This window comes from Schistocerca gregaria, chromosome 1 (assembly GCF_023897955.1).
Source record: "Schistocerca gregaria isolate iqSchGreg1 chromosome 1, iqSchGreg1.2, whole genome shotgun sequence".
In the NCBI taxonomy this organism is placed as follows: Eukaryota; Metazoa; Arthropoda; class Insecta; order Orthoptera; family Acrididae; genus Schistocerca; species Schistocerca gregaria.
In genome coordinates, this window is record NC_064920.1 from 989645417 (window position 1) to 989671123 (window position 25707).

A 25707-nucleotide genomic window follows, 5' to 3' on the forward strand; every position below is an offset into this window, starting at 1 on the left:
TATTAAATCTTGTATTAAGCGCAAGTTTCCATAATGTCTATTTCCGTCCGGCCGCGGTGGCCGCGCGGTTCTAGGCGCTTCAGTCCGGAGCCGCGCGACTGCTACGGTCGCAGGTTCGAATCCTGCCTCGGGCGTGGATGTGTGTGATGTCCTTAGGTTAATTAGGTTTAAGTAGTTTTAAGTTCTAGGGGACTGATGATCTCAGATGTTAAGTCCCATAGTGCTCAGAGCCATTTGAACCATTTGTCTATTTCCTCAAGACACAAATAAATAGTTTGTCTGCGAGTTTCAAAAGCAGTTAACTTTTTCTGGACGTGTTAAAGTGGTCACTTAGCTCACAAAGAACGAGGAACTAGGAAGAACATGAGATGGTGGTCACGTCCAAAGTAACGACTGCTGCACGCCCCTAGTGAAGTGGCAAAGCAGGTCGCAGTAGGCGCAGCCAGACCTCTCACTATTGCCGCAACCGCACACACTCAGACCGAGACCAGTCAGCCAGCTCTTGCAGGCACTGCTCACATTACAAGACGTCAGATAAAACATTTTCTGTGGAGTTTAAACTGTAACAGTGGAAAAGGGTTCGCTCTGCACGGATCGTTATCTCTAAAAGTACCTAAGCTCAGAAGTGATACGAATGGAGATAATAGGAATACTTGCGAACTGTGCTCATTAGTTTTGAGAATACTTGATGTCACGGTGTACAGTACGCTGCGCTCGTCTTCTGTTTTTTGGGAACAGAGACCGTAGAGCCCAGAATAAATTCTCAGGAGAGATAATAAAACAATATAAAGCAGATAACTTGGTCTCTTCATTACTCTTTCAGCTTGGGACGACCTGTAACGTGACCTGAAACATGACGGTCAGACGCACAGGCAGAAGAGGTGGAAGGCTGTGAAGCGTAGAAGGCAGTGCTGTCAGGCGCGGCTGCTGGCAGGCAAATCCATTCAGAACCCATTAAGGTCACTGACACGCGTATCCCCGAAAGACAGAAGCTTATCTCGGTTGTCTCTTCGAACGTGAAACTTTCAGACTAATACCGAAATATTTCACATTTGTTCGGAAGCAGACTGCAGAGAGAAAATGCGCACCAAACGTCAGCAAGCTGCTCGAAGATGCTTATTACCGATTGTGGTGGCGCAGCGGAGAGACGTTGTACTGATATTCGGGAGAACGCCATTTCGAATCTCCGTTAGTCCACGTACAGTTGAGACGAATACCGAGAAGGTTCCTTTGAAAGGGCACGGCCGATTTCCTTCGCCAATCTTAGACTGTGCTTCGCCTGTAACAACCACAACGTCGGTGGGGCGCTGCAGTCTTAACCCACGTATTTGCTTACAAAAGTCGCCTTCCTATGAAATTTTGAAATGAAACTCTAAAATATAGTGTCCTAAATCACTTTGATTATGAAGAACATTAGCGAATTACGCTTTCGATACAGTGTCACCCAAATATAAAATCATTGATAATGGCACGTCTTAAGCCAGGAATCTGGCATGCTGACTAGAAGCCCCTATCAATTGGGTCGACTTTTACAAAACCTTCTGTACAATGATGTATGTTAACATTCCAGGAATCATCTACTGCAGCCATTCACCTTGGTGGGTCCTCGTTTGCAAGTAATGGACGAATATAAATTTTGAAATTTTGCGTGGCGTTCATTAGCTTAGAAAAATTACTGACCCCAGGAGTTGTTGCATAGCTTAATCAACAGGGGAAGGGTATTTCATGCAGAAAGGTACGGGTTTAAATCTTGCTACATGCTTAACTTTTTTTCTTTTTAAATCTTTATCAAAATGATTATTATTATTATTATTCAGTTAACTGGTTTAAATGTATTTTTTTAAAATTTTCATTCCTTTGTCACATCATTTTAATTATCGTATCATGTTTTTCATTTGCTCCCATTTTTCTTAGTATCATTCTGTTTTCACTCGCAAACTTTGTTCATGTTATTTTAGTTAATTTTACGTATCTATTTTGATTTAATTTGTTTCGTTTAATTATCTTATGTTTTCGTCCATATTATTGCATTCATTATTTCTGCTCCTCATTTTATTTGAATTTCACTTTACTTTAATTTAAATCTTCATCTGTGTTATTTTGTCTATATTACGATAGGAATCTATGTGTAAAATGTTTGTAAGACGATTACTATAAAATGCCAATCTCTTAACAAAAATATATCTGGCAGCACTGCACAGTCAATGGAAATAGATTATTTCGTCTTTTGTTTTGTATCCGATAGAGCAGAATGTTTAAATATTATAATAGGTAAGTAAACATAATTAAATTCTCATTATCTAAAATGTGAAATAAAAAGAATGATATAAATAAAAAAATGAAACAACTAAAGTTCATACGGTGTGACAAAGGAATAGAAATAAAATATTACATTTAAACTGATTAACTGAATAAAAGTAATGAGTAGCTACCAACATTTGTACCCAAAACCTTCTGCACTTGAAGCCTTTACCATAACCGTTACTCTACACAACCAGTCCCCAGATCGGCACATTTTAAAGCTAATGACCGTCACTCAAAATTACAAATTATTTTCGTCAGTTAGTCGCAACCTAGCGCCCACCAACGTGTGTGGCTGCACGATGTGATGCCTGGAAACTTAACCTAAATTACTGTATACATGGTTTCAGAAAGTCGATCGTACCACTGGGTACGTCTCCTTTTAAGTTGTTGTCATAATATTCGTGGAATAGTTCTATCTCAATTTTATTTAGTCAAAGGACACAAAAAACTACATGAAAAAGAAATTTATTTTGCAAGGGGAAATTGTCAGTTGTTTAGTGTAACAGGATTGCCCTTTTGTAACTGGACCTCGCATACCTACTAGTGTTATGCATACTGATACTCTCGAAGTACAATTTTGTTTTTGTTCGTTACAGTCAGATCGTGAAATTAATATAAGGCAGGGTCTTATTTTCTGCATCGAAGGTTAAATTAAGTTTATTAAGTAGCACTGATTATTTGTTGAATACGAACTTTGTTATTTACGCAAAATTTGAATTAAGAGATACGAGGTACGACAAGTCACGGGAAAAGGTACTCATTAACGTATGTAACTTGAAATCTGTGTTGTTTTTTTCGGAATCTCCTACTAATAATGGTACTTACCGATAGAATGTAACTGCTGTGGACTGTCCATACTACAGCAGTTTTTCATGAACACTTGTGCTCGAAGACCGGTGTATCACAGTCGAGATGATAGCGGTAAAGTGAAAAATCAGTCATAGATCAGTTTTCAACATCTTGCACGACATTTTTAACATGACAAAGATTATTCTGTTCATTCAGAAAGCAGACATAACAGTGGCAGCAGCTTCAGTGGCAAGTAATTTATTTGACATAATCAGCATGGACGAGTGCCAGCTGTACTATAACCTTGAGACCAAGGAGAAAAACAAGCAGTGAAAAGATGTGATTCACTATCGCCAAGAAAGCTGAGGATCCAATCATCAACAGCCATGTTTCTTGGGACTGCCGTGATACGGTGCTAACAGATTATGCCCGTTAGAGGCAGACAGTCACAAGAGTAAGCTACCGAAATCTTCTGGCGAGGATACGAGAGTCTGTCTGGCCGAAGGAAGTCTGTCTGGAAGCTGTAAGCGAATAGTTTTCTCGCTCCACAACTGTCCTGTTCATTGTGCAAAGGACGCAGTTAGACATGATACTTGTTTGGGCACTCAGATTTTCCCTCGGCCCCTCATTTCAACCAGGTCAACCAGTCATCATCTTCTTCTTCGGATGAAGAAAAAACTACGTGGCAGGTATTTCCACATTGATGACACCAGAGTGGGACGTTTCATACATAGTCGAAATTCAGACTTGCACAACCAATGTCTTCGCCAAGTCATCTATTGATGGGAAAATGTTTGATTAAAGAGAGAATATTTAGAGAATGGCTTACACGATTACCAATTTCTATACCTGCTTTTTGTTTTCCAGGTGACAACTAGGGCCTGGTGGTCCAGCGGATTGCTGGCACGGTAGCTTAGCTTGCTTGGTCAAAGTGCTGGGTGCCCTCCGTAATAATAATAATTTAAAAAAAGGCTGAGTGAAGGGATCAACGGCGAACTTGTCATTTGACCGTCGCCCCGAACAAATGCAACGAATAATAACGGACAAAATGAAATAAAAAGAATTATCAAGTGCTGTATTGGAAATGGAGAGGTCACGGGATCGAATCCCGGCCGACCTTGGATTTTTCAGTCTGCGTTTTAATCTAGCCTTCACCTCTCAACGAGGATTCACTAGAAACGACACGTGGTTCGTGTTTCTCGTGAAACTGTGGGTCCCCTTTTCCCTTCGGGTAAGTTGTATAGTTTAGGGGCAAGCAAGTTGCCGAAGTTGAAAGACTTGCACCAGGTCAATGAGACACACGAAACTATTATTATTATTATTATTATTATTATTAACTAAAAGTTCGAATATAGATTTAAGTGTCAGGAATTCGTTTCTGAAAGTATTTGTATGGGGTGTAGCCATGTATGGAAGTGAAACGTGGACGATAAATAGTTTGGACAAGAAGAGAATAGAAGCTTTCGAAATTTGGTGCTACAGAACAATGCTGAAGATTAGATGGGTAGATCACATAACAAATGAGGAGGTATTGAATAGAATTGGGGACAAGAGGAGTTTCTGGAAAAACTTGACTGGTTGGGTGGACATGTTCTGAGGCTTCAAGGGATCACCAATTTAGTACTGGAGGGCAGCGTGGAGGGTAAAAATCGTAGAGGGAGACCGAGAGATGACTACACTAAGCAGATTCAGAAGGATGTGGGTTGCAGTGGGTTCTGGGAGATGAAGAAGCTTGCACATGATAGAGTAGCATGTAGAGCTGCATCAAACCAGTCTCAGGACTGAAGACCACAACAACAACAACTAAAAGTTTGACTACCAATCGCAGTAGTGATAAAATCGGAGACACGAGCAGTTCGTTGCGCCCTTTGGTAGCCAGGAAAGAAGCGAACGCGGAGCTGGAATGTGTAAGAGATTACTTTCCAGAGGGCGGACGCCGGCTATCACAGAGGCTGAGCGGTAAGCCGAGTGCAAGCCGTGGAAAGCTGGCGCTACGGAGAAAGCGAGCGGTGCGGCTAGGCCGAGCTGCGGCACGGAGAGCTGGCTGTAGCAGCAGCGGCAGTAAGAAGACTACCCACAGCGGCGGGGAAGCTCCAGATCAAGGCGACAGCTGTTGGCAGCGGCCGCAGTTACGAGGGTCTGCACGAAATAGCTGGCCGCTGTTTATAAATAGTTACCCGTAACTTAGGAAAACAAACTATACGACAAAATGAAATCAGTGTTACTGCAATCTGCTTGCGGTTGCATAACAGATAACTACGTGTGCAGTAGTGTTGCTGTTCGTGTCTAAAGAACCGAAGAAAATAGTTAGGACAGATAACTTCCTCGAATAGCATCACACAAGCCAGACCAAACGCAGTGGAGGCTCAAGTCATTTTCTTGTCTACTGCCACAATATTCAACCACTGACCAGACCAGTCTTCATTGTTATCATCCTTTCCATAAACTCAATTATAAGTTGGATCTACTTTTGTTTGTGACAACAAAAACGTACCACCAGAACCAAATAAAATCTTGTCTATCGTGGCTTATTATTGCGTTACGGTTTTGCGACCTTTCACTGTGTCTTTACGCCGCGACAAGTTTCATCAAATTCGATCACTTCGGCGGCTATAGAGAAGCTGTACCGCCATGTCTGAACTGTGACCATTAGGTGTGAAAATGATTTTGTAGATTTCTATTTTCATCAAATATGTTCAACTTTTAGCTGGTGTACTTTCGAAGTAGGGCCCATTGGAGTACACATACGTCTCTTTTGATTCTTTCCTTTGTTCACACCTTTTCTACCTGTACTTTTCCCTGAGGTTGTACAGGCGTTCTGCAGGTTTTGGCTATGGCAGGAGCACAAATTTATGTTAACAGATTTTCACGGCCGGCCAGAGTGGCCGAGCGGTTCTAGGCGCTACAGTCTGGAATCGAGCGACCGCTTCGGTCGCAGATTCGAATCCTGCCTCGGGCATGAATGTGTGTGATGTCCTTAGGTTACTTAGGTTTAAGTAGTTCTAAGTTCTAGGGCACTGATGGCCTTAGAAGTTAAGTCCCATAGTGCTCAGAGCCATTTTAACCATTTTTTAGATTTTCACGAAATTTACATTGTAGGCCTACTTGCAACTGAAAGTCTAAAACCCTAATCACTACAGTGTCCTCTGTTCTTACTGGCGTAGGAACAGCATAACAATTTGTGTAGAATCGTCCACTTCAAGTTGTGTAACGATTATTACGATGAGTGGCAGCAGAATTTATAGGTACAACTTACGTAACAGCATAGCAGGAAATGGGAGCCTTGACAGTAGAACACGAGTACAATAGGGAAAGGGGTGGGAAAATCTTATAGTCCAAAGAAGCAGCATGTGTGAATGCGTCCTGTGGACAATGAGTCGGAGAGTTGTCGTGGAGCTAGAAAAACCACCTTTGACAGCTTCCCGCGACGCTTCGGTTTGATAACCTCTCGTCTCCGCGGCAGGAAGTTTCGGTAGCGAGCTCGTTTGATAGTTTGCCTCTTATAAACACCCCTCCCAGCCCCCTCCCCGCTCTCTCTCTCTCTCTGGTCGTTGGGTTTTCAACTTTTTCAGCGATGGCGAATCCACACGTTTCCACCGTGGTTTTGCTCCTTTGCATTGGGGTCATAGTAGTATCAGCACAACTCTCGCCCACTGTGGTACGGCAGCTGAGGAAATCGTCTAAATTGATCTGACAATACGAGAGTTTGTGGGGGGGGGGGGCGAGACCTAGGGAGATGGAGTTTTTTAACATTTCGGAAGACGAATGGTGACTTTTAAGTAGCCACAAAAAAGGTTCACTTCACAGCTTGGCAGATCATGCATAATACCGACTTTTAAACCATTTTATGGAAAGAAGCACCTGACTACTCTATATTTTTTTTCCTTCCCCTAAGAGCTAGGAGGGTAGGGGGGGGGGGGAGGAGCGCAGTCCCTCCTTGCCCCACCCCCCCTCCTACTAAGAGGCGCCATTGCCTGTTGTGGCTGTAATCGTTCGCTCTAGAATCGGTCCGGTGGGCTTCTTGACTGATCAGTCGTGGAAACCCAAGGGGCAGTGGCCACTGTCACGGTCGAAAATGTCGTGCAACATGTTGAAAACTGATCCTTGATTGATTTTCACTTTTTAACTATTACACATCGGTCTTCGAGCAGAAGGGCTTTCCCTCGCAATCGATTCTTCTAAGAGACATTGTCTGCCACTTCGTTCATCATTCAGACTTATTTGACCTCACTCCGACAATGTGCAGTATCTAACCACTGTGGCGTATGATGGTGCATTGTCGCTGTACACTCGCACCATTCTTACAATGCTGCTATGCTTTAAAGGCAGGAAAGAAGTCACTGCACGATATTCCGCTTTATCAGTGTACTGCAAAATACTGCCTCGACATCGCTAGGATAGCGTGGCACGGGGAATTTAGTGTACCTGCAGACAAATACTGTCTACACAACATTATTTTATCGAGGTGCAGTTTAAACATAATAACTACCCCTCATACATTGCGTATTAACACTCAGTTCAAAGCTATATAGATCAGTTCATCTTTGTGTTTCTTCAGTTTCTCCCGGCGTATTTCTTGCTCGTATAGTCCACGGGTTTACTGCCAGTCCAGAGTGCCCGTTCGACACTATGGACCGGTAGTACACCCGTGGACTGTTGCAGCAGTTCATCTTTATTTACTTATTTATTTATTTAATGTAAAACGATTAGAGCCATCAGGCACTCTCTTACGTCTGACCAAGGTTTCATACACACAGTACCATTCTTACACCACAATTACGTAAGAAATAATAATTTTAATGTAACAGCTAGAATGAAAATGATGTGTCTGAAGTGGCAATGTGGGTAGATTATACTGACTAAGAATTAATATAGTTAATAATGACAGTGCTTGTACTGCTGCAGCTGCTGCCACTAATAGTGATAATGGTAATAGTAATAATAATAATAATAGTGTCAGATATAAGAAGAATTTATAGGTGTACGAAGTAGCTGCTTTCTAATATAGCGAGTTCTGGGGAAAGAAAATTTAAGAAGAACTGCATCGACTAGATATACTGGTAAATGAGGATGATCAGAATGAAATATCGAAATATGATGCGTTTGTCTCACTGGTGCCCATCAAGATCGAGGCTGAAAACATCAACGCCGGCTTTTTTTTTATCGTAGTGATACCATTTTTTGCTTTCCTACTGCTGTGTCTACACACCTTTTTGTAAATTTCCTTTTTACAACCTAGAGATTATATTACTTGAATGACCTTTGAAGGCTGATATATAGGGTAGTTTCACACTGCGTGTGGTCAGTATTTTCGTATTTTACTAATCAGTTTACAATATCCAGGAGACGCAATAGATATGTTATACTTTTCCTCATTCTCTTACTGTAACGCTAAGTAAATTTATTTCCTTTTTCTGCATTTTACTGAAGGCTAAGGCTTTTAATTTTTCAGTTTTTTAAGTTTCATTTAATATTTATAAAGCGAGAAATTGTGTTAGTCAACTTCGGATGTTAAAATTCAACTTTACTGTTATTTATAAATATAGCAAGCCAGTTTCAGCTATGGGGCTATTTTCATGGGGCTTCGGTCACAGACTTCCCAGTCTAAAAGTGTTTGCCAATGCAGTGGTCCTCCGAGTTCACATACCGCTTCCGAAAACTGTTTCAGCGTCAAAACATGGTTTACTTTTCATGACGAATTCTGCATGTGGACTTAACTACTGCACTAATGCTTCTCCATACTGTGGAAGGGAGGGCACTTCAACCCCTAACTGCTCAATTCCTAAGTCTGTGGATACCCACGTAAACAGGTGTCGCTTCCAAGACTTGCCTACGTGAATTCGCCGTAAACCTGGAGCCGCCTGCCCTTGGACTGTCATGTCGGGTGCGTCTGTGTGGCGGCGCTTTGGCCTCATGCCTCTGACGTCAGCAGCATTTCTCCCCTCCCCCGCCACAGCCCACGGTCGACCCAGCCCTGTCCCAAGTTCAGGTGGCCCAGTCCACCTCACAGACTGGGGAAAATCTGCCACACTGACGGCACGGAAAGTTTGCTTCCAGTTTCACCGAAGACAGCAATGACCACTACCACGCCTCTTCGTAATCGAAAGTGAATGGTAACTCGTTTCATGCGAATTGCAGGAGCCGGACAGAACGAGACACCTACGTGAATCATCATGGGAATCTATACTTATAAACACCGAATGCCATTCAGAAGGATTTTAATACCATTCACGCAAACGAAAGTGTTCTAATTCCTTGAGTGGTACTGAATAGAACTGAAGAGTTCTTAATTGTTTCTGCGGTACAGGCCACAACGGATATATAACATTCAGATCAGGACAACACGGAGCCCAGTAAAGACGAGTTGCTCCATTCTCATACTCAAGCTTTCTAGGGCATTTCCAAATGCCCTCTGGATTGAATGTTCACCTACAGTAGTTCATACACTATAAGATTCCTTTTCTTTCGGTAGGACCATGAGACCCTCTAAGAAGCATTATTTAACCGCTAAAATCGTTAAAGTATGCAACTGTGTTGATAGCTGGAAGGAAAGAGTCTGAATGTACGTCTCCCCTGAAGTTCTCCCTGCGTTAACACGTACTGCACCGGGATGTAATGAGAGAATAAACTGCTTGCGCTTGCCTTTTTGGACGACTGAGGATTTGCTCCTTTTACAGTATTCAACACCATCCTTTTTTTAAATTCATATGATTCCCCTGAGGTTGCGAATTTCAGTGTGAACGTTTATTAAGCAGTTGAAGTTACATTTCTGTTGTTGACATTAGTTTTCGAGACTTTTATGAAATTCAGCTATCACTTTCGTGATTACTATCTTCATATTACACGCTATTCAAATCCTGCTTGCCTCTGTACGTAAGCTTAGTTTTTTTTTTTTTTTTTTTTTTTTTTTTTACAATTGTGTTTAGCAGAATTTTACAAGCTGTTAGGTAACTGCATATCTTAGCCCTAGGTACTGTCAGCAGAATTGCAAATTGTTGGCTTCGATGCAGTTAAAAGCTGTACATCGACAGTTTACGCCTCCAAGATGTTGGAAGTTTACTACAGATAGATACTAACAGAACTGTACAACCGTTACAGAAGTACTGTACGGTGAGAAGATTTATAGAGCTATAGGAAACCAAAAGAAATAATACAGACTCAAGAATGTATGTTTGTAAATGTGTATGTGTATATGTAAATGTATCTGCTGAACCACTTCATCGCAACCAAAAGTGGTATAATCACCTCCTATCTAGAAAAAAGCGCTGTGTGACTAACAACCACCTACGTTTCACAGGGTTGGGGGTGAAGACGGATTTGACAGATGCATAAATTAGTAACTTCTGGAGCAATAACAGTCAAATTTTGAGTACATAAGGAGCAGTCGTCGGCACCAACAAACACTTTGCCATGAAGGTACTGACCGTCTTCTCTCACAAAGTTAAAAGTTTTAACAGTTATAGCGATTGCTTTCGCGATTACAGATAGTTTACTTTTTTCCGTCTGCCTCGTTTTCTTTTGATAGCCACTTACGTATTAATTTATACACTTAATTTAGCGAGTCCAAAAAGCTGTTCAGGATAGTTTGGCATTAACTTCCTTCGACTAACTTAATCTTAAAATATTTTCCGTCTGCATATTCTTATTGTTGCTGGAAGATTAATTGGTAAGTTCGTAAGACTTATCTTTACTGCGGACAATTAATTTGTCACTTTGTATGTACAAAGATTGCCAACAGAACGTCACGAACAGGAAGAGACACGGACCTATATTTATAACAGCAAGAAACTGTCTTTGTTCTTAGAATTTAGAGAACGCCTTTCACTAAATGTGTAGCTCCTATTGCCTACAGCAGAAATGTTATGTAAAAACGGTTGACTTCAGTTATCACTCTTTAGTATTAATTTGCTTCACTTAACGTATACGACAAATACACGCAAAGCAATTATTAGGGATGTTATTTAATATTCAGTCATTGAAGGGACCATATGCCTAGAAACAAAGAGGCAAGAACAACAACGTTGACATCCACGCTATTTGGCACCCTACTGTAGTGCGTGAAGATAATGATAGGTGAAAACGGACTTCAATTTTTGTGGGACACGTCTTCTTGCACCACTCAGCGATCTTCCGGCGCTCCACGGGGGAAAACATTGTGCAAATGCTCGACCGGCACGTCGTTCCACAGACTGGCTCAACAAATCATCAACTGATTGTTAACTTACTCTGTCAGCATAACGTGGATTGCGAGAGTGCAGTAATTGGCTCGATTTATATCTCGTTACATCACACAAATAATGAATCTAATTTTTTAGGACTGTTAAAGAGACGCGAACATCGTCTCCCTTCCCCTTCACCACACACACACACACACACACACACACACACACACACACACGCACGCACATACAGGCAATTCATCAATTGTTCAAATGGCTGGGATTCCATAGTCATTTTCATGTGCAACAAGCGGAAAATTTCCGCGATAAGCGGAATTTTGTAAAAGCTTCTATTGCGTCAGCACAGGCTATTTACTACGTAAATGCTAGCAATTCACCAGCATAAGTCAACGAGTCGTCTTCTAAACGTGGGAGTTTGATCCACAAAAATCATATACAAACTGCAAAAGTCATTAAATTCGGGAATTACGGCAGAAACGCCGGATACAGACAAACGATTTCTTATTTAATTTAGTATTTGGTCTGACACCTACACTCCGATGGAGGATCTTCCGGTACAATGATTGTTCTTTCGCCCCCCACTCTTCTACCCTGTTCCATTCGCAAATGTTACGTTGTAAGAACGACTGACTCCAAGCGTCCGTAAAAGGCCAGGTATTTCTGGTTAGTTTCCATAATACTCTACTTGCTGCCTCATCTGTGTGACCGTCATTTATTATTTATCACATCTGAGACTGGTATTCATTCCTGTTCGTTCTAACCGCAGTTTTTTTATATATTAACACAGTATTACAAGACTGCCAGTTTTCCACCGCAAATAAAATTCTAAAGGACTTACCCCTTTGCCAATAAATGTAGATTGTCGAAAAATAATGTAGGATTTCTTTTTCCAAGCTATTGTTTTCAAAGTTGTTTTCCAAACACACTTGTGTTCAAATGGCTCTGAGCACTTTGCGACTTAACTTCTGAGGTCATCAGTTGCCTAGAACTTAGAACTAATTAAACCTAACTAACCTAAGGACATCACGCACATCCATGCCCGAGGCACGATTCGAACCTGCGAGCGTAGCGGTCGCCCAGTTCCAGACTGCAGCGCCTAGAACAGCACGGCCACTCCGGCCGGCTTCCAAACACTCTTGCTAGATAAGATGTGATACAGGAAATGTTCTGAGATAAATGATCCAAAGAAAGTTTCATACGCTAAACTGTAACTTCAGAAGTAATTTCTGAACTGTGAGGGGCATGTGAGCAAAAGGTATGTACTAACCGTGCTGATAATCTTAAAAGATACATTCAGCCTTAACCAAATGTTTTGCGATAGGAGAACCTCAGCAGAAGCTATTGGTATAAATTAATGATCATTGATGGTACAGTATATTAAGTTGCTGACATATTTTAGCAATGCTAAGTGTACACTATACACATAAATGATCTGGCCAACAGGGTAAGCAGCAGTCTGCGGTTGCTTCTTGTTGATGCTGTGGCGTATGAAAAGGTGTCGTCGTCGAGTGACTGAAGCAAGATAAAAGATGACTTAGGCAAAATGTCTAGTTGTGTGATGAATGGCAGCTAGCTCTAAAAGTAGAAAAGTTAAAGTTAATGCAGATGAGTCGGAGAAAACTAACTTATAATGTTCGAATACTGCACCAGTAGTGTGCTCACTGAAATATCTAGGTGTAAGGTTGCAAAGCAATATGAGATGGAATGGACATGTAAGAAAAGCCGTAGGGAAGGTAAATCGTCGACTTCGGTTTATTGGGAGAATTTTGGGAAAGTATCTTTCATACGTAAAGGAGACCGCTTGCAGAACAGTAGTGCGACCCAGTGCTGAGTACTGTTGGAATGTTTGGGATTCGCACTAGGTCGGATTAAGGGAAGACATGGAAGAAATTCAGAGACAAGGTGGTAGATTTAGTTAAGTTGGAACAATATGCAAGTATTGCGGAGATGCTTTGGGAACTTAAATGGAAATCATTGGAGGGAAGGCGACGCTCTTTTCGAGGAACACTACTGAGATAATTGAGAGGTTCGACATTCGAAGCTGACTGCAGAACGATTCTACAGCTGCCAACGTACATCACGCGTAAGGACCATGAAAATAAGATCAGCGAGATAGGGCTCATACGGAAGGATATAGACAGTCGATTCTCTCCCGCTCTATTTGCGAGTAGAACAGGAAAGGAAATGACTAGCAGTGGAACAGCGTACCCTACGCCGCGCACCATAAGTTGCCTGTGGAGTAAGGTAATACATGTTCTCTGAGATGTTTCACGAAACTAATGGCTTTCAGTATCTACATCTACATATAGAGTCGCTATTTGTGCAATTCACTGAAGGCTTAGTTTAAATGTAGCGCGTGTGAGGGCGTTTGTTGTATAACTTTTTTGAGACATCAGTCTCCTGACTTGTTTGATGATCCCTCACCTGCGCCAACTTCGTCGCGTCCGAATAGCACTTGCAATCTACGCGTTCAGTTCTTTGCTGTCCGCCCCGGTAGCTGAGTGGTCAACGTGACGGATTGCCATTCTACGGGCCCGGTTTAGATTCCCGGCTGGGCCGGAAATTTTCTACGCTCAGAGACTGGGTGTTGTGTTGTCTTCATCATCATTTCATCCCCATCCTGCACGCAGGCCCCCCTATGTGGTGTCGACTGTAATAACACCTGCACCAAGGCGGCCGGACCTGCCCCCAATTGGCCTCCCGGCCAATGACTTCAAACGCCCATTTGCATTTCAGTTCTTTGCTGGATATATTCCAATACGTCTTTCTCAACAGTTCTTACTCTCTACAGCTTCCACAAGTAGCATGGAAGTTATTCCCCGATGTCTTAACAGATGCCCTTTTACCCTGTCCCTACTTCTTGTCAGTGTTTTCCACATATTGTTTTCCTTCCCCATTATGCGCTGAACCTCCTCATTCCTCACCTTTTCAGTGCACCTAATTTTCAACGTTCGCATGTTGTACCAAAACTCAAATGCTTTCATTCTCTTCTGTTCCTGTTTTCCTACAGTCCATGTTTCACTACCATACAATGCTGTACTCCAGAAGTACATTCTCAGAATTTTCTTCTTCGAATTAAGGCCTATGTTTGATACTAGTAGACATATCTTGTTGAAGAGCTAGTCTGCTTTTGATGTTCTCCTTGCTCCGCTCGTCATTGGTTATTTTACTGCCCAGGTAGCAAAACTCCGTAACTTCGTCTACTTCGTGACCATCAATCCTGATGTTAAGTTCCTCGCTGTTCTCATTTCTGCAACTTCTCATTGTATAACTACAACAGGTGTAGATAGAGAATGGCCACGCAATCAACCTTATTTGTTTTTCGCATTATTTTGCGTAAGATGGGGAAAGTCATTTTTATGTTTATTTTTATTTATTTATTTTGTACAGACCCGTGTTCCTTCGTTGATGGTAGAGAAATTTCTTCGCGGCGTGCATGTTACGCTCCACGAATAAAAGCAGTTAGTCGTGTTCTGCGCCTGTTTATGACCAAGTGCATGCACTGATGAATTATTCCGATCCAGCCCACGTACGTCCTAGTCTAATGCGGATTCCTCTTTTCTCCGATAGTTCTTCACCGTCAGATGTTTATAGCGCACAGCTCGCGGTTATTATGTATTTTAACTGTACCAGTGAATCATGTGCTGTGCTTCATTAACTTCTAACCAAGTGAAGTTTCCAGGAACATTGCACTGTACTAGCAACTACGTAAGTAGAACAACTGAGAATCAATCTGCACTGAGGATACAGTATGGTAAGAGGAGTCTCTTACGGAACGAAGTGTCGACATCGAAACAAAAGACGAAGAAGCAGTTTTTTTTCTCTGCTACTGCATGATACAGAAGGTGCATGTTACACGATTCGCTTTTGAACCGTAGTCTCTCCCGCAGGTGTACGAGGAGCTGGGAACCGGCTTCATCACCAAGCGCGCCATGTTTGAGCTGCTGAAGCGCTGCATCGTCGCCCCGCCAATCGGAGAGGAGCTGGACGACACCGTCGAGGTGAGCACACGTCAGTCTCGCCCGGGCTCTGTCGATATCGGAAATTGCAATTCGATTCGCTTCGAGTGGAAGAAATAAGAGATCGGCACGATGCAGTGCAAATATAACCAAAGTAGGTTCTTACTTGAATTGAAAATACAAATAATGCTCATTTTCCCACTACACATTAGAACCGTTATTCCTCCATCACGTAGATTTATTTAAATGCACAAGATGTACACAACTGATACACAGGGTGACTCAGATAAACCTTGCACCGCAGATATTGCGGAAGTGGGAAGTGCTATTGAGGTGTGGTTTCCACAGAATGGATTGGTAGTCAGCGGCTCGTATTGTTAGACAATAAATAGAGTGTAACAGTACCTGGAAAGTGTATTTTCATGCAAAAGTAATCTTTCTTAAATGGAATAATGCCTACTGACACTAATAAACTAAAAGCAGGGGAAATTAGATTGCCAGTTGTGTAAGTTGCAGGACCCTAGTGCAAGACATTTACAAGATATTGTATTTTGCAATGTTTCCATACCGACACTTGTTTGTGTCATTCAGTCTGCGTAGTTGCTACGTACGATGTCAAGTTTTCTTACAGCGTGCTTTTGTGTTCCTTGAGTACATTGCGACTTGCTAGTCAGTGTGGACAGTCCAAGCAGAAGAACTTTAGTGGAGGATAGGATATACCGAGGCAGAAAAAGCCGAACTCTTTTGATGTATGGAGAATAGAAAGAATGCAGTTCGTTCTTGTATGGTGTGTACGGCAAGGTATTGGCAGTTGTTTATCAGCCTCATCAACCAGTTACGTGCCGGCCGCGGTGGTCTAGTGGTTCTAGGCGCTTCAGTCCGGAACCGCGGGACTGCTACGGTCGCAGGTTCGAATCCTGCCTCGGGCATGGATGTGTGTGATGTCCTTAGGTTAGTTAGGTTTAAGTAGTTCTAAGTTCTAGGGGACTGATGACCACAGATGTTAAGTCCCATAGTGCACAGAGCCATTTCAACCAGTTACGTGGAACATCAAGTGACGATAGAAGTGGGGGAAATCAATGTTCTTGCTGCTGTTGCAGCTGATCCGCACTTAGCTCCCGCGCAATCGCACTAGAAAGTGGTATGAATCAACCAAGTGTCCTGCGCAATCACTCTACATTAAGAGGTGCATGTAAACAATTATGAAAATCATGTTAACTTCTGTGCGCGGATATTAGGACAAGATGCCATGTGTCTTGTTTAGTGATGAAGCCACATCTACTAATCGTGGCCAGGTAACCCACCGAAACTTGAACTATTGGTCTGTTGACAATTCCCGTTGGCTTCTTCAGTCGGAACTTCAGCTGCCACGAAAGCTGAACCGAATGGAACACCTTTGATGAGCTAGAACGTTGACTTAACTGCAGACCCCGCGTCCAGCATCACGTCACTCTCTGATTTCGGTTGATGAAGAGCAATGGGCTACAATTTCTCCACAGACACCTCGTTGAATGTCCACAGCAGAAATCAAGCCGTCGTAAATTCGAAGGGTAGACACACCCAATATTAATGTCTGCCGATAGTTGTCTGGATGCTTTTGTTCAGATAATGTACATATACTTTCTATTAATGGACCTTAGCTCTCATTAGCTCAGAATACACAGTCTTTGTTTAGTTCTCTTCATAAAAACTGTATGCGATGTAAATACTATTAAAAAGCTTCCTGTGACCACTGAAAGGTGTTTATATTCATGCACATAACTTGGAAGCATTCACTTAAGTAAGAGGAGTCATAAAAATTTTCTGTTTGAGTGCGTTGGTGCAGTGTATATACAACCCAGCACGACTCCGATGCTGGTATATAAGCACCAACGTATAGGCAAGGGGTTAGAGTGGTCTTCGAACGGAAATTTTTTCGATCGCGCCTTATAGTTGTCTACTGCTGTCAAACAGTGCCTTGCGTTGCCCAAGGAAAATCTCGTGTACAAATGGTTTGTCTTATTAATTTAAATAAATCCACCTGATAGGAGTGCTTTGTTGTGAGTGATTATAATTATTTGCAGATTTGCAGGGTTTGAATTAATATTCGTAAGCCATGACTGGGCCAAACTAAAATATTTTTATTTAATGGGTTCTTACTCCCTAATGCGAACTTCCCTCCCGAACTGTGAAAATGTAAGAGAGTGCTGGTTTAAGAGTGTGGTGAGAGCAAACTTTCTGATAGTGGCCATCAATAAGCCACAGCAATCTTGACATTTGTGATGACTCCGCTCCAAATCTGGTTTGAATAAAAAAAAAAAAGAGAGAGAGAGAGAGAAAATCTGGGAACGCCGTGAATCTAGTGTCTGATATGCATTGGTATTTAAAACCTGCTAAGGGGAAATGAACTAATTCTACCCAGCAGAGGGCCAGGGCCATGTTTCGCATAATAATTGAGAAGTTGTTTGTGCATTTGGACGTAGCTTACACTGAAGTGTCTTATTAGTGCTACCTTAAACGTATCCAAGATAAAAATCTGGAATTGAAATATTACCAAACATACGTTTACTAAAAACCATCCATATACCTACCTCCAACCGCAGGTTACGTGCTCTTAACGGCATCTACATCTCAATAGACAAATAGACAATAACCTATCGATAACTTAATATCTTTCCAATCATGTGAAGTAATATGTATAAGTTTGTGACATAAAGCAGTGGATGACAGAATGCTAACAAGTTTTCCTTACAATTAAAAAAACTCTTTTGAATGCCGCAACCTAGTTTGGCTATATACTTCGACCTAAACTATATATCATTCTTTTACCACAGCAAAGAGATCCATATATAATCAGAAAAATAAATTAACGAGACAGAGGACTCGACCAAATCTGCATTGAGAAAACATTTCTCCGAAACAATCACACCTAGGTCATTATCATTGGTAAGCATTAAATCTTGTTCTGAGTAGGGAAACGGACGGATGGGACATTGGCACATATGACTGACTTGCACTCGTACTTCCTATTCTCTGATGAGGAGGCCCATGACTTAAGCGATGCCTTAACCTATGACTTAACCTTGCCGACACCAATTATCATGCGGTTAAGGGACCTCCGAACACAGAGCTCTCATTGTAAGCAGCCGGAAGATGTAATCCTAAGCTTCCGCAGCCGTTTCATAGTCAATAAATATTGTTACAGTCAAGGTTGGACACGGCAGATTATAACAAATGAATAGAGGGTATTCTGAGTGAGCCCTTTAATAAGAAACTTAAGAGAACATTGTGAATAGCAATAATTCACCAACCTACAGTGTAGTGAAAGAAGTGGTTCCGAAGCTTCAACATTTGGTAAGCACACAGAATCGTACGTTAAGAACACCACTCCTTTTGTAACACTTTCTTTAAAAAAGGTGTATCTCGGCACCCTCGACATGATGTCTTTGCTCACGAATGTACCATTGTCAGACACTGCGCACGTCTTAGAGGAAAACATAACACCTACGTCTGGGAGCAAGTGCGCCACCGTTTAGCGACCACCTATTTCAGGTGGAAAGGGGAGTTCTATGAACAGACAGACGGTGTAGCTATGGATTCCAACCTGTCGCCTATTGGAGCAGACATCTTCATGGAAGTATATGAAAAACAGCACTTCAGCCCACACCATTACGCTCAGAATGTTGACTCCGATATGTTGACACCTTCGTTATCTGGCCACAAGGAGAAGAAGAGCTATGGAAGTTCCACCAACACTTCAAGCAGCAACACCCAGTTCATTACGAAGGTGGAAGAGAATGGGATGTAGCCTTTGCTCGACGTGAAAGTTATCGAAAGCCTAATGCTAAACTTTGCCACTGAGGATATACACTCCTGGAAATGGAAAAAAGAACACATTGACACCGGTGTGTCAGACCCACCATACTTGCTCCGGACACTGCGAGAGGGCTGTACAAGCAATGATCACACGCACGGCACAGCGGACACACCAGGAACCGCGGTGTTGGCCGTCGAATGGCGCTAGCTGCGCAGCATTTGTGCACCGCCGCCGTCAGTGTCAGCCAGTTTGCCGTGGCATACGGAGCTCCATCGCAGTCTTTAACACTGGTAGCATGCCGCGACAGCGTGGACGTGAACCGTATGTGCAGTTGACGGGCGTATAGTGGGCATGCGGGAGGCCGGGTGGACGTACCGCCGAATCACGTGGGGCGTGAGGTCTCCACAGTACATCGATGTTGTCGCCAGTGGTCGGCGGAAGGTGCACGTGCCCGTCGACCTGGGACCGGACCGCAGCGACACACGGATGCACGCCAAGACCGTAGGATCCTACGCAGTGCCGTAGGGGACCGCACCGCCACTTCCCAGCAAATTAGGGACACTGTTGCTCCTGGGGTATCGGCGAGGACCATTCGCAACCGTCTCCATGAAGCTGGGCTACGGTCCCGCACACCGTTAGGCCGTCTTCCGCTCACGCCCCAACATCGTGCAGCCCGCCTACAGTGGTGTCGCGACAGGCGTGAATGGAGGGACGAATGAGACGTGCTGTCTTCAGCGATGAGAGTCGCTTCTGCCTTGGTGCCAATGATGGTCGTATGCGTGTTTGGCACCGTGCAGGTGAGCGCCACAATCAGGACTGCATACAACCGAGGCACACAGGGCCAACACCCGGCATCATGGTGTGGGGAGCGATCTCCTACACTGGCCGTACACCTCTGGTGATCGTCGAGGGGACACTGAATAGTGCACGGTACATCCAAACCGTCATCGAACCCATGGTTCTACCATTCCTAGACCGGCAAGGGAACTTGCTGTTCCAACAGGACAATGCACGTCCGCATGTATCCCGTGCCACCCAACGTGCTCTAGAAGGTGTAAGTCAACAACCCTGGCCAGCAAGGTCTCCGGATCTGTCCCCCATTGAGCATGTTTGGGACTGGATGAAGCGTCGTCTCACGCGGTCTGCACGTCCAGCATGAACGCTGGTCCAAGTGAGGCGCCAGGTGGAAATGGCATGCCAAGCCGTTCCACAGGACTACATCCAGCATCTCTACGATCGTCTCCATGGGAGAATAGCATCCTGCATTGCTGCGAAAGGTGGATATACACTGTACTAGTGCCGACATTGTGCATACTCTGTTGCCTGTGTCTATGTGCCTGTGGTTCTGTCAGTGTGATCATGTGATGTATCTGACCCCAGGAATGTGTCAATAAAGTTTCCCCTTCCTGGGACAATGAATTCACGGTGTTCTTATTTCAATTTCCAGGAGTGTAGAAAGCCCTCCAGTGCGGACGAGTACCTACAGGCCTCCTCCCACCACCACCCCACGTAGTAAAAATCCGCTCTGCACACTTTAACCAAGAGGTCCCACAAGATTAGCGATGAAGAACATGCGAAGGCTGAACTACAAAATCTCAGGTCCATTTTTGGAATCATTTGTTGTGGGATGATAGATAAAACTATGGCAGAAAGGTATGAAGGAAGTAGGGAAGTCCGAAAGGAAACACATAACATCGTCCTCCTACCATATGTGTAAGGGGGCACAGAACTTGGGTGCAAAATTCTCCGCAGAGTGGGTATCATGCCGATCTTTCGAAGCAACAGTGAATAAAATATGTTCTTGGGTCAACGAAAGATGCAGTTGTCAAGTTACTAGCTGGTGGATATATGCGACTGCAGGCTTTCTCGGCGTATTTCAGCTGTGAAATCTTCACAAGTTATCAGCCGAGTGGCGTCGTCTTCTAGTCGCAACGTTTCAATGGATTGCGTATTCGCCTGAAGATGATGGATGCTCAGTCCATTGAAACGTTGCGACTAGAAGACGACGCCACTCGGCTGATAACCAGTGAAGGTTTCACAGCTACTAGCTGGTGGAGCTTACGAAATCGGGTGCGAGTGTGGACTGGCGTATGTAGGCGGGACGGTGCGACCTTTCAGCACATGGTTATATGAACATGGAAGAAATATCCGACTAAGACAACACACCAGGTGAGCTGTTGCACAACACCAGCACGAATGCGGTAAACAGAGAAATTTACGAGACGCCTGCATACTAATGAGACAGATTCCTATCCTGAGGAGGAAGCTTAGAGAGGCGGTAGAAACATCCAAATGACACGTCAGCATGAATAGAGAAGACGGTTACAGGCTTCCGCGTCTTGGTTGCCAGCAGTAACAGCGCTGCGGAACGGCAGCTCACGCGAAAACACACACACACACACACACACACACACACACCACAGGGCCCAAAGTACACAGAGGACTGGTACGCTTCAGCCGGCACTATGCAGCAAGTTAAGCGCGTCTACTTCCACAAATGAAGTAATGTAAATACCAAAAAAGGAGGTCTATCACTCCTCCTTCTCATCCTCAATACCCTATCAGATTACGATAATAGCCTCTTCCGCCAGTATAGTAGAACCAAAACTTCTCTCACTCAGATTCCTCCATCCCTTCATCCACAGATCTTCACACCCTCAATACCCTATCTCAACGCAGCTTCAACCAACTCGCTCCTCCTGACATTGAGATCCGCCCCGATATTTATCACTCCATCTAACTTTAACTCTTCCCCACCTACTCACTCGGCATTAGGCATCTTCTCTCCTTTTCACCCCTTCATCCTTCCGTATTCCGTTCCTCTTTTAACCACTATCCAAACTACACACCACGCTACTACTCACTATCTGTTTTTCTCACCGTGTGTATTCCCGCTACGCGCCTCACCTACCTGTCATCTCCATAGTTTCCATACCGAACGGAGCCCTGTCTATTAACCAACACCCCTCAAACCCTATGGAACATATTCTCTTCTCCTACAATACTTCTCACGCAGTGCAGATCCTTCAGCTTTTAAGCGAAAATACAGTATTCCAGTGCTCCTTCATAGAAGATAACTGTGTTGCAATTGTGTTTTTGAACTTCATATATTTCTCGTCTTTTTAATTTAAAACTAAAATAGTTGTCATATTTTTTTCTCTCTTCTGTTATATTTTCAAGAATGCTCTTAGCTGAAGAGCAGAGTATTGTACCACTGACAGTGTTATCCCTCACCCATATGGGGGCGACGGGTGGACAGTAATAAAAATATCTCGTTCGTAAGTTATCAAAAACATCCTGAGGAAGGCCATTTGCAACAGTGTCCGAAATGTAGGAGAATTTTACACAGTGACATTGTGTCACATATCCATATCCTGTCTTGGTGCTTAGATTTCAACTGTTGCGTGCGACTAGGCGGCGTTTGTGTTGAGCGAAGAGGCCCTAAGTCCGAGTTGGCAGTCTGGCTGCCGCTGGTTGTCCTGTATCTTGGCGGTGCAGGACGCTCTGGTACGGAGCCACTGGAGGCGTGTCGTAGTGGGTGTGTTCCGTTGCGTCCGCCGGATCTCGCACGACCACTATCGGCGTCTGACGGAAACTTGCAATTCCGTTGCCAACTTTGACACCCATGGGGTGGCATCAGTACATGATACCACATCCACAGTGAAAGTCTTCCCTTATCTGGAGGTACTTCCAAAGGCCTTTGTGTCTGGAGGGAAGTTTTCCTTGATTTCGGCCAAGATTAAGACTGTTGATGGCCAAACAGTGGCTGAGCTTCAATACTCTCAACCTTCAATCATTTTTGATCAGCAGCGAATTCTTGACCAATACTTGGAGGTGCAGTGCTACTCGCTAGCATCCTGTCATTGGCTGCCTCCAAATTGCCATGTCAACGCAATGTCAAGAATTGCTCTGTAACCCAGGTGCAGAGCTAAGACGTGTACCAGTAAACTTCAGTTTACATTGCCTTACAAAAATTCATTACAGGATACTTCCACACGTGACAAGACGTGCAAATTCGCGAAGTTCCTGGGAAAGAATTACTAACGTTCCCTCCGTTTGCGAGTTGGCGCAGTGGTTAGACACTGGACTCGCATTCGGGAGGACGACGGTTCAATCCCGCGTCCGGCCATCCTATTTAGGTTTTCCGTGATTCCCCTAAATCGCTCCAGGCAAATGCCGGGATGGTTCCTTTCAAAGGGCTCGGCCGACTTCCTTCCCCGTCCTTCCCTAATCCGATGAGACCGATGACCACGCTGTCTGGTCTCCTTCCCCCCCCAAAAAAACAACAACATCCCTCCGTTTGGACTGACGTAGTAGTTTAGCCGGAAGTTTGGTGTGTTCGCAGGACATGGTGCTGCTGGTGATGAACAAGATGGACCTGGACCGCGACGGCAAGATCTCGTTCGAGGACTTCCACGAGTCTGTGACGCAGGACCCGCTGATGATGCAGTGTCTGGGGCGCTGCCTACCCACACAGCGCGCCGCCTGCAAGTTCCTCATCACGCTGAGCCCCAAGATCTGCCGATACTAGACGCGCGCTGCGGCGTCTGCTTGGCACACTGTCTTCAGCAGATTCTACCGCATGATTCCGGCCATAAACATAATTGAAATTTATTGGCTCGCTCATTTATACACTACCGGCCATTAAAATTGCTACACCACGAACATGACGTGCAACAGACGCGAAATGTAACCAATAGGAAGAAGATGCTGTGATATGCAAATGATTAGCTTTTCAGAGCATTCACACAAGGTTGGCGCCGGTGGCGACACCTACAACATGATGACATGAGGAAAGTTTCCAACTGACTTCTCATACACAAACAGCAGTTGACCGGCGTTGCCTGGTGAAACGTTGTTGTGATGCCTCGTGTAAGGAGGAGAAATGCGTACCATCACGTTTCAGACTTTGATATAGGTCCGACTGTAGCCTATGGCGATTGCGGCTTATCGTATCGCGACATTGCTGCCCGCATTGGTCGACATCCAATGACTGTTAGCAGAATATGGAATAGGTGGGTTCAGGAGCGTAATACGGAACGCCGTGCTGGATCCCAACGGCCTTGTATCACTAGCAGTCGAGATGACAGGCATCTTATCCGCATGGCTGTAACGGATCGTGCAGCCACGTCTCGATCCTGAGTCTACAGATGGGGACGTTTGCAAGACAACAACCATCTGCACGAACAGTTCGACGACGTTTGCAGCAGCATGGACTATCAGCTCGGAGACCATGGCTGCGGTTACCCTTGACGCTGCATCACAGACAGGAGCGCCTGCGATGGTGTACTCAACGACGAACCTGGGTGCACGAATGGCAAAACGTCATTGTTTCGGATGAATCCAGGTTCTGTTTACAGCTTCATAATGGTCGCATCCGTGTTTGGCGACATCGCGGTGAACGCATATTGGAAGCGTGTATTCGTCGTCGCCATGCTGGCGTATCACCCGATGTGATGGTATGGGGTGCCATTGTTTACACGTCTCGGTCACCTCTTGTTCGCATTGACGGCACTTTGAACAATGGACGTTACATTTCAGATGTGTTACGACCCGTGGCTGTACCCTTCATTCGATCCCTGCGAAACCCTACAATTCAGCAGGATAATGCACGACCGCATGTTACAGGTTCTGTACGGGCCTTTCTAGAGACATAAAATGTTTGACTACTGCCCTACCAGCACATTCTCCATACCTCTCAATAATTGAAATCGTCTGGTCAATGGTGGCCGAGCAACTGGATCGTCACAATACGGCAGTCACTATTCTTGATGAACTGTGGTATCGTGTTGAAGCTGCATGGGCAGCTGTACCTCTACACGCCATCCAAGCTCTGTTAGGCTATGGCCAGGCGTATCAAGGCCGTTATTACGGCCAGAGGTGGTTGTTGTGGGTACTGATTTCTCAGGATCTATGCACCCAAACTGTGTGAAAATGTAATAGTATAATATATTCGTCCAATGAATGCCCGTTCATCATCTGCATTTCTTCTTGGTGTATCAATTTTAATAGCCAGTAGCGTACTTGGTATTGATATAATGGTAACGTTGTAAATTACCTTTAAGTTAACTAAACTCACCCATCTAAACAGCTATCCTCTTAAAATAGCACTCCGCCCGTTGTGGAAAGCTGTAGGTGGTGTAGACAGAACTGGTACCAGACGGTGACGTAGCGATCCATTGCTGACGTAAACTCTGAGGTGACAGAACTCATGGGACACCTCCTAATAGCGTGTCTGATTTACTTTTGCCCAGCTTAGTGCAGCAGCTGAACGTGGCACGGAGCCAAGTCATTGGAAGTCCATCAGTAGAAGCCCACCGCAGGAATGTTGAGCCATGCTGCTGCCTCTGCAGCCATCCATAACTGTGGAAGTGTTGCCAGTGCAGGATTTTGTGCACCAACTGACGTCTCGATTATGTCCCATAAATGATTGATGGAATTCTTGCAGAGCGATCTGGGAGGCCAGCTCACTCATTCGAACTGTCCAGAATGTTCTTCAAACCAATCGCGAACAATTGTGGCCCTGTTACACAACACGTTGTCTTCCATAGGAATTCCTCCGTTGTTTGGGAATATGAAGTCGATGAATAGCTACCAGTGGTCGCCAAGCAGCTGAACATAATCATTTCCAGCCAATGATCAGTTCACTTAGACCAGAGGACACAGTCCATTGCATGTA

The 25707-nt window shown here is 44.1% G+C and overlaps 2 protein-coding genes across 4 annotated transcripts in view; one reads left to right on the forward strand and one right to left on the reverse strand.

Annotated features, from left to right (window-relative positions):
• LOC126278107 (calaxin-like) overlaps positions 1–23710 on the forward strand; it is a 76396-nt gene extending 52686 nt beyond the window's left edge. The window contains exons 4-5 of one of the 2 annotated variants that reach the window (XM_049977987.1): positions 15164–15274; positions 23358–23710. In XM_049977987.1, coding sequence (XP_049833944.1) covers positions 15164–15274; positions 23358–23636 — 390 coding nt within the window. In that variant the 3' untranslated portion in view covers positions 23637–23710. The remainder of the gene's footprint in view (positions 1–15163; positions 15275–23357) is intronic. The other variant, XM_049977996.1, reaches the window with a different exon arrangement.
• LOC126278095 (epidermal retinol dehydrogenase 2-like) overlaps positions 1–25707 on the reverse strand; it is a 348505-nt gene that overhangs the window by 220552 nt on the left and 102246 nt on the right. The gene's annotated exons all lie outside the window — the stretch shown is intronic.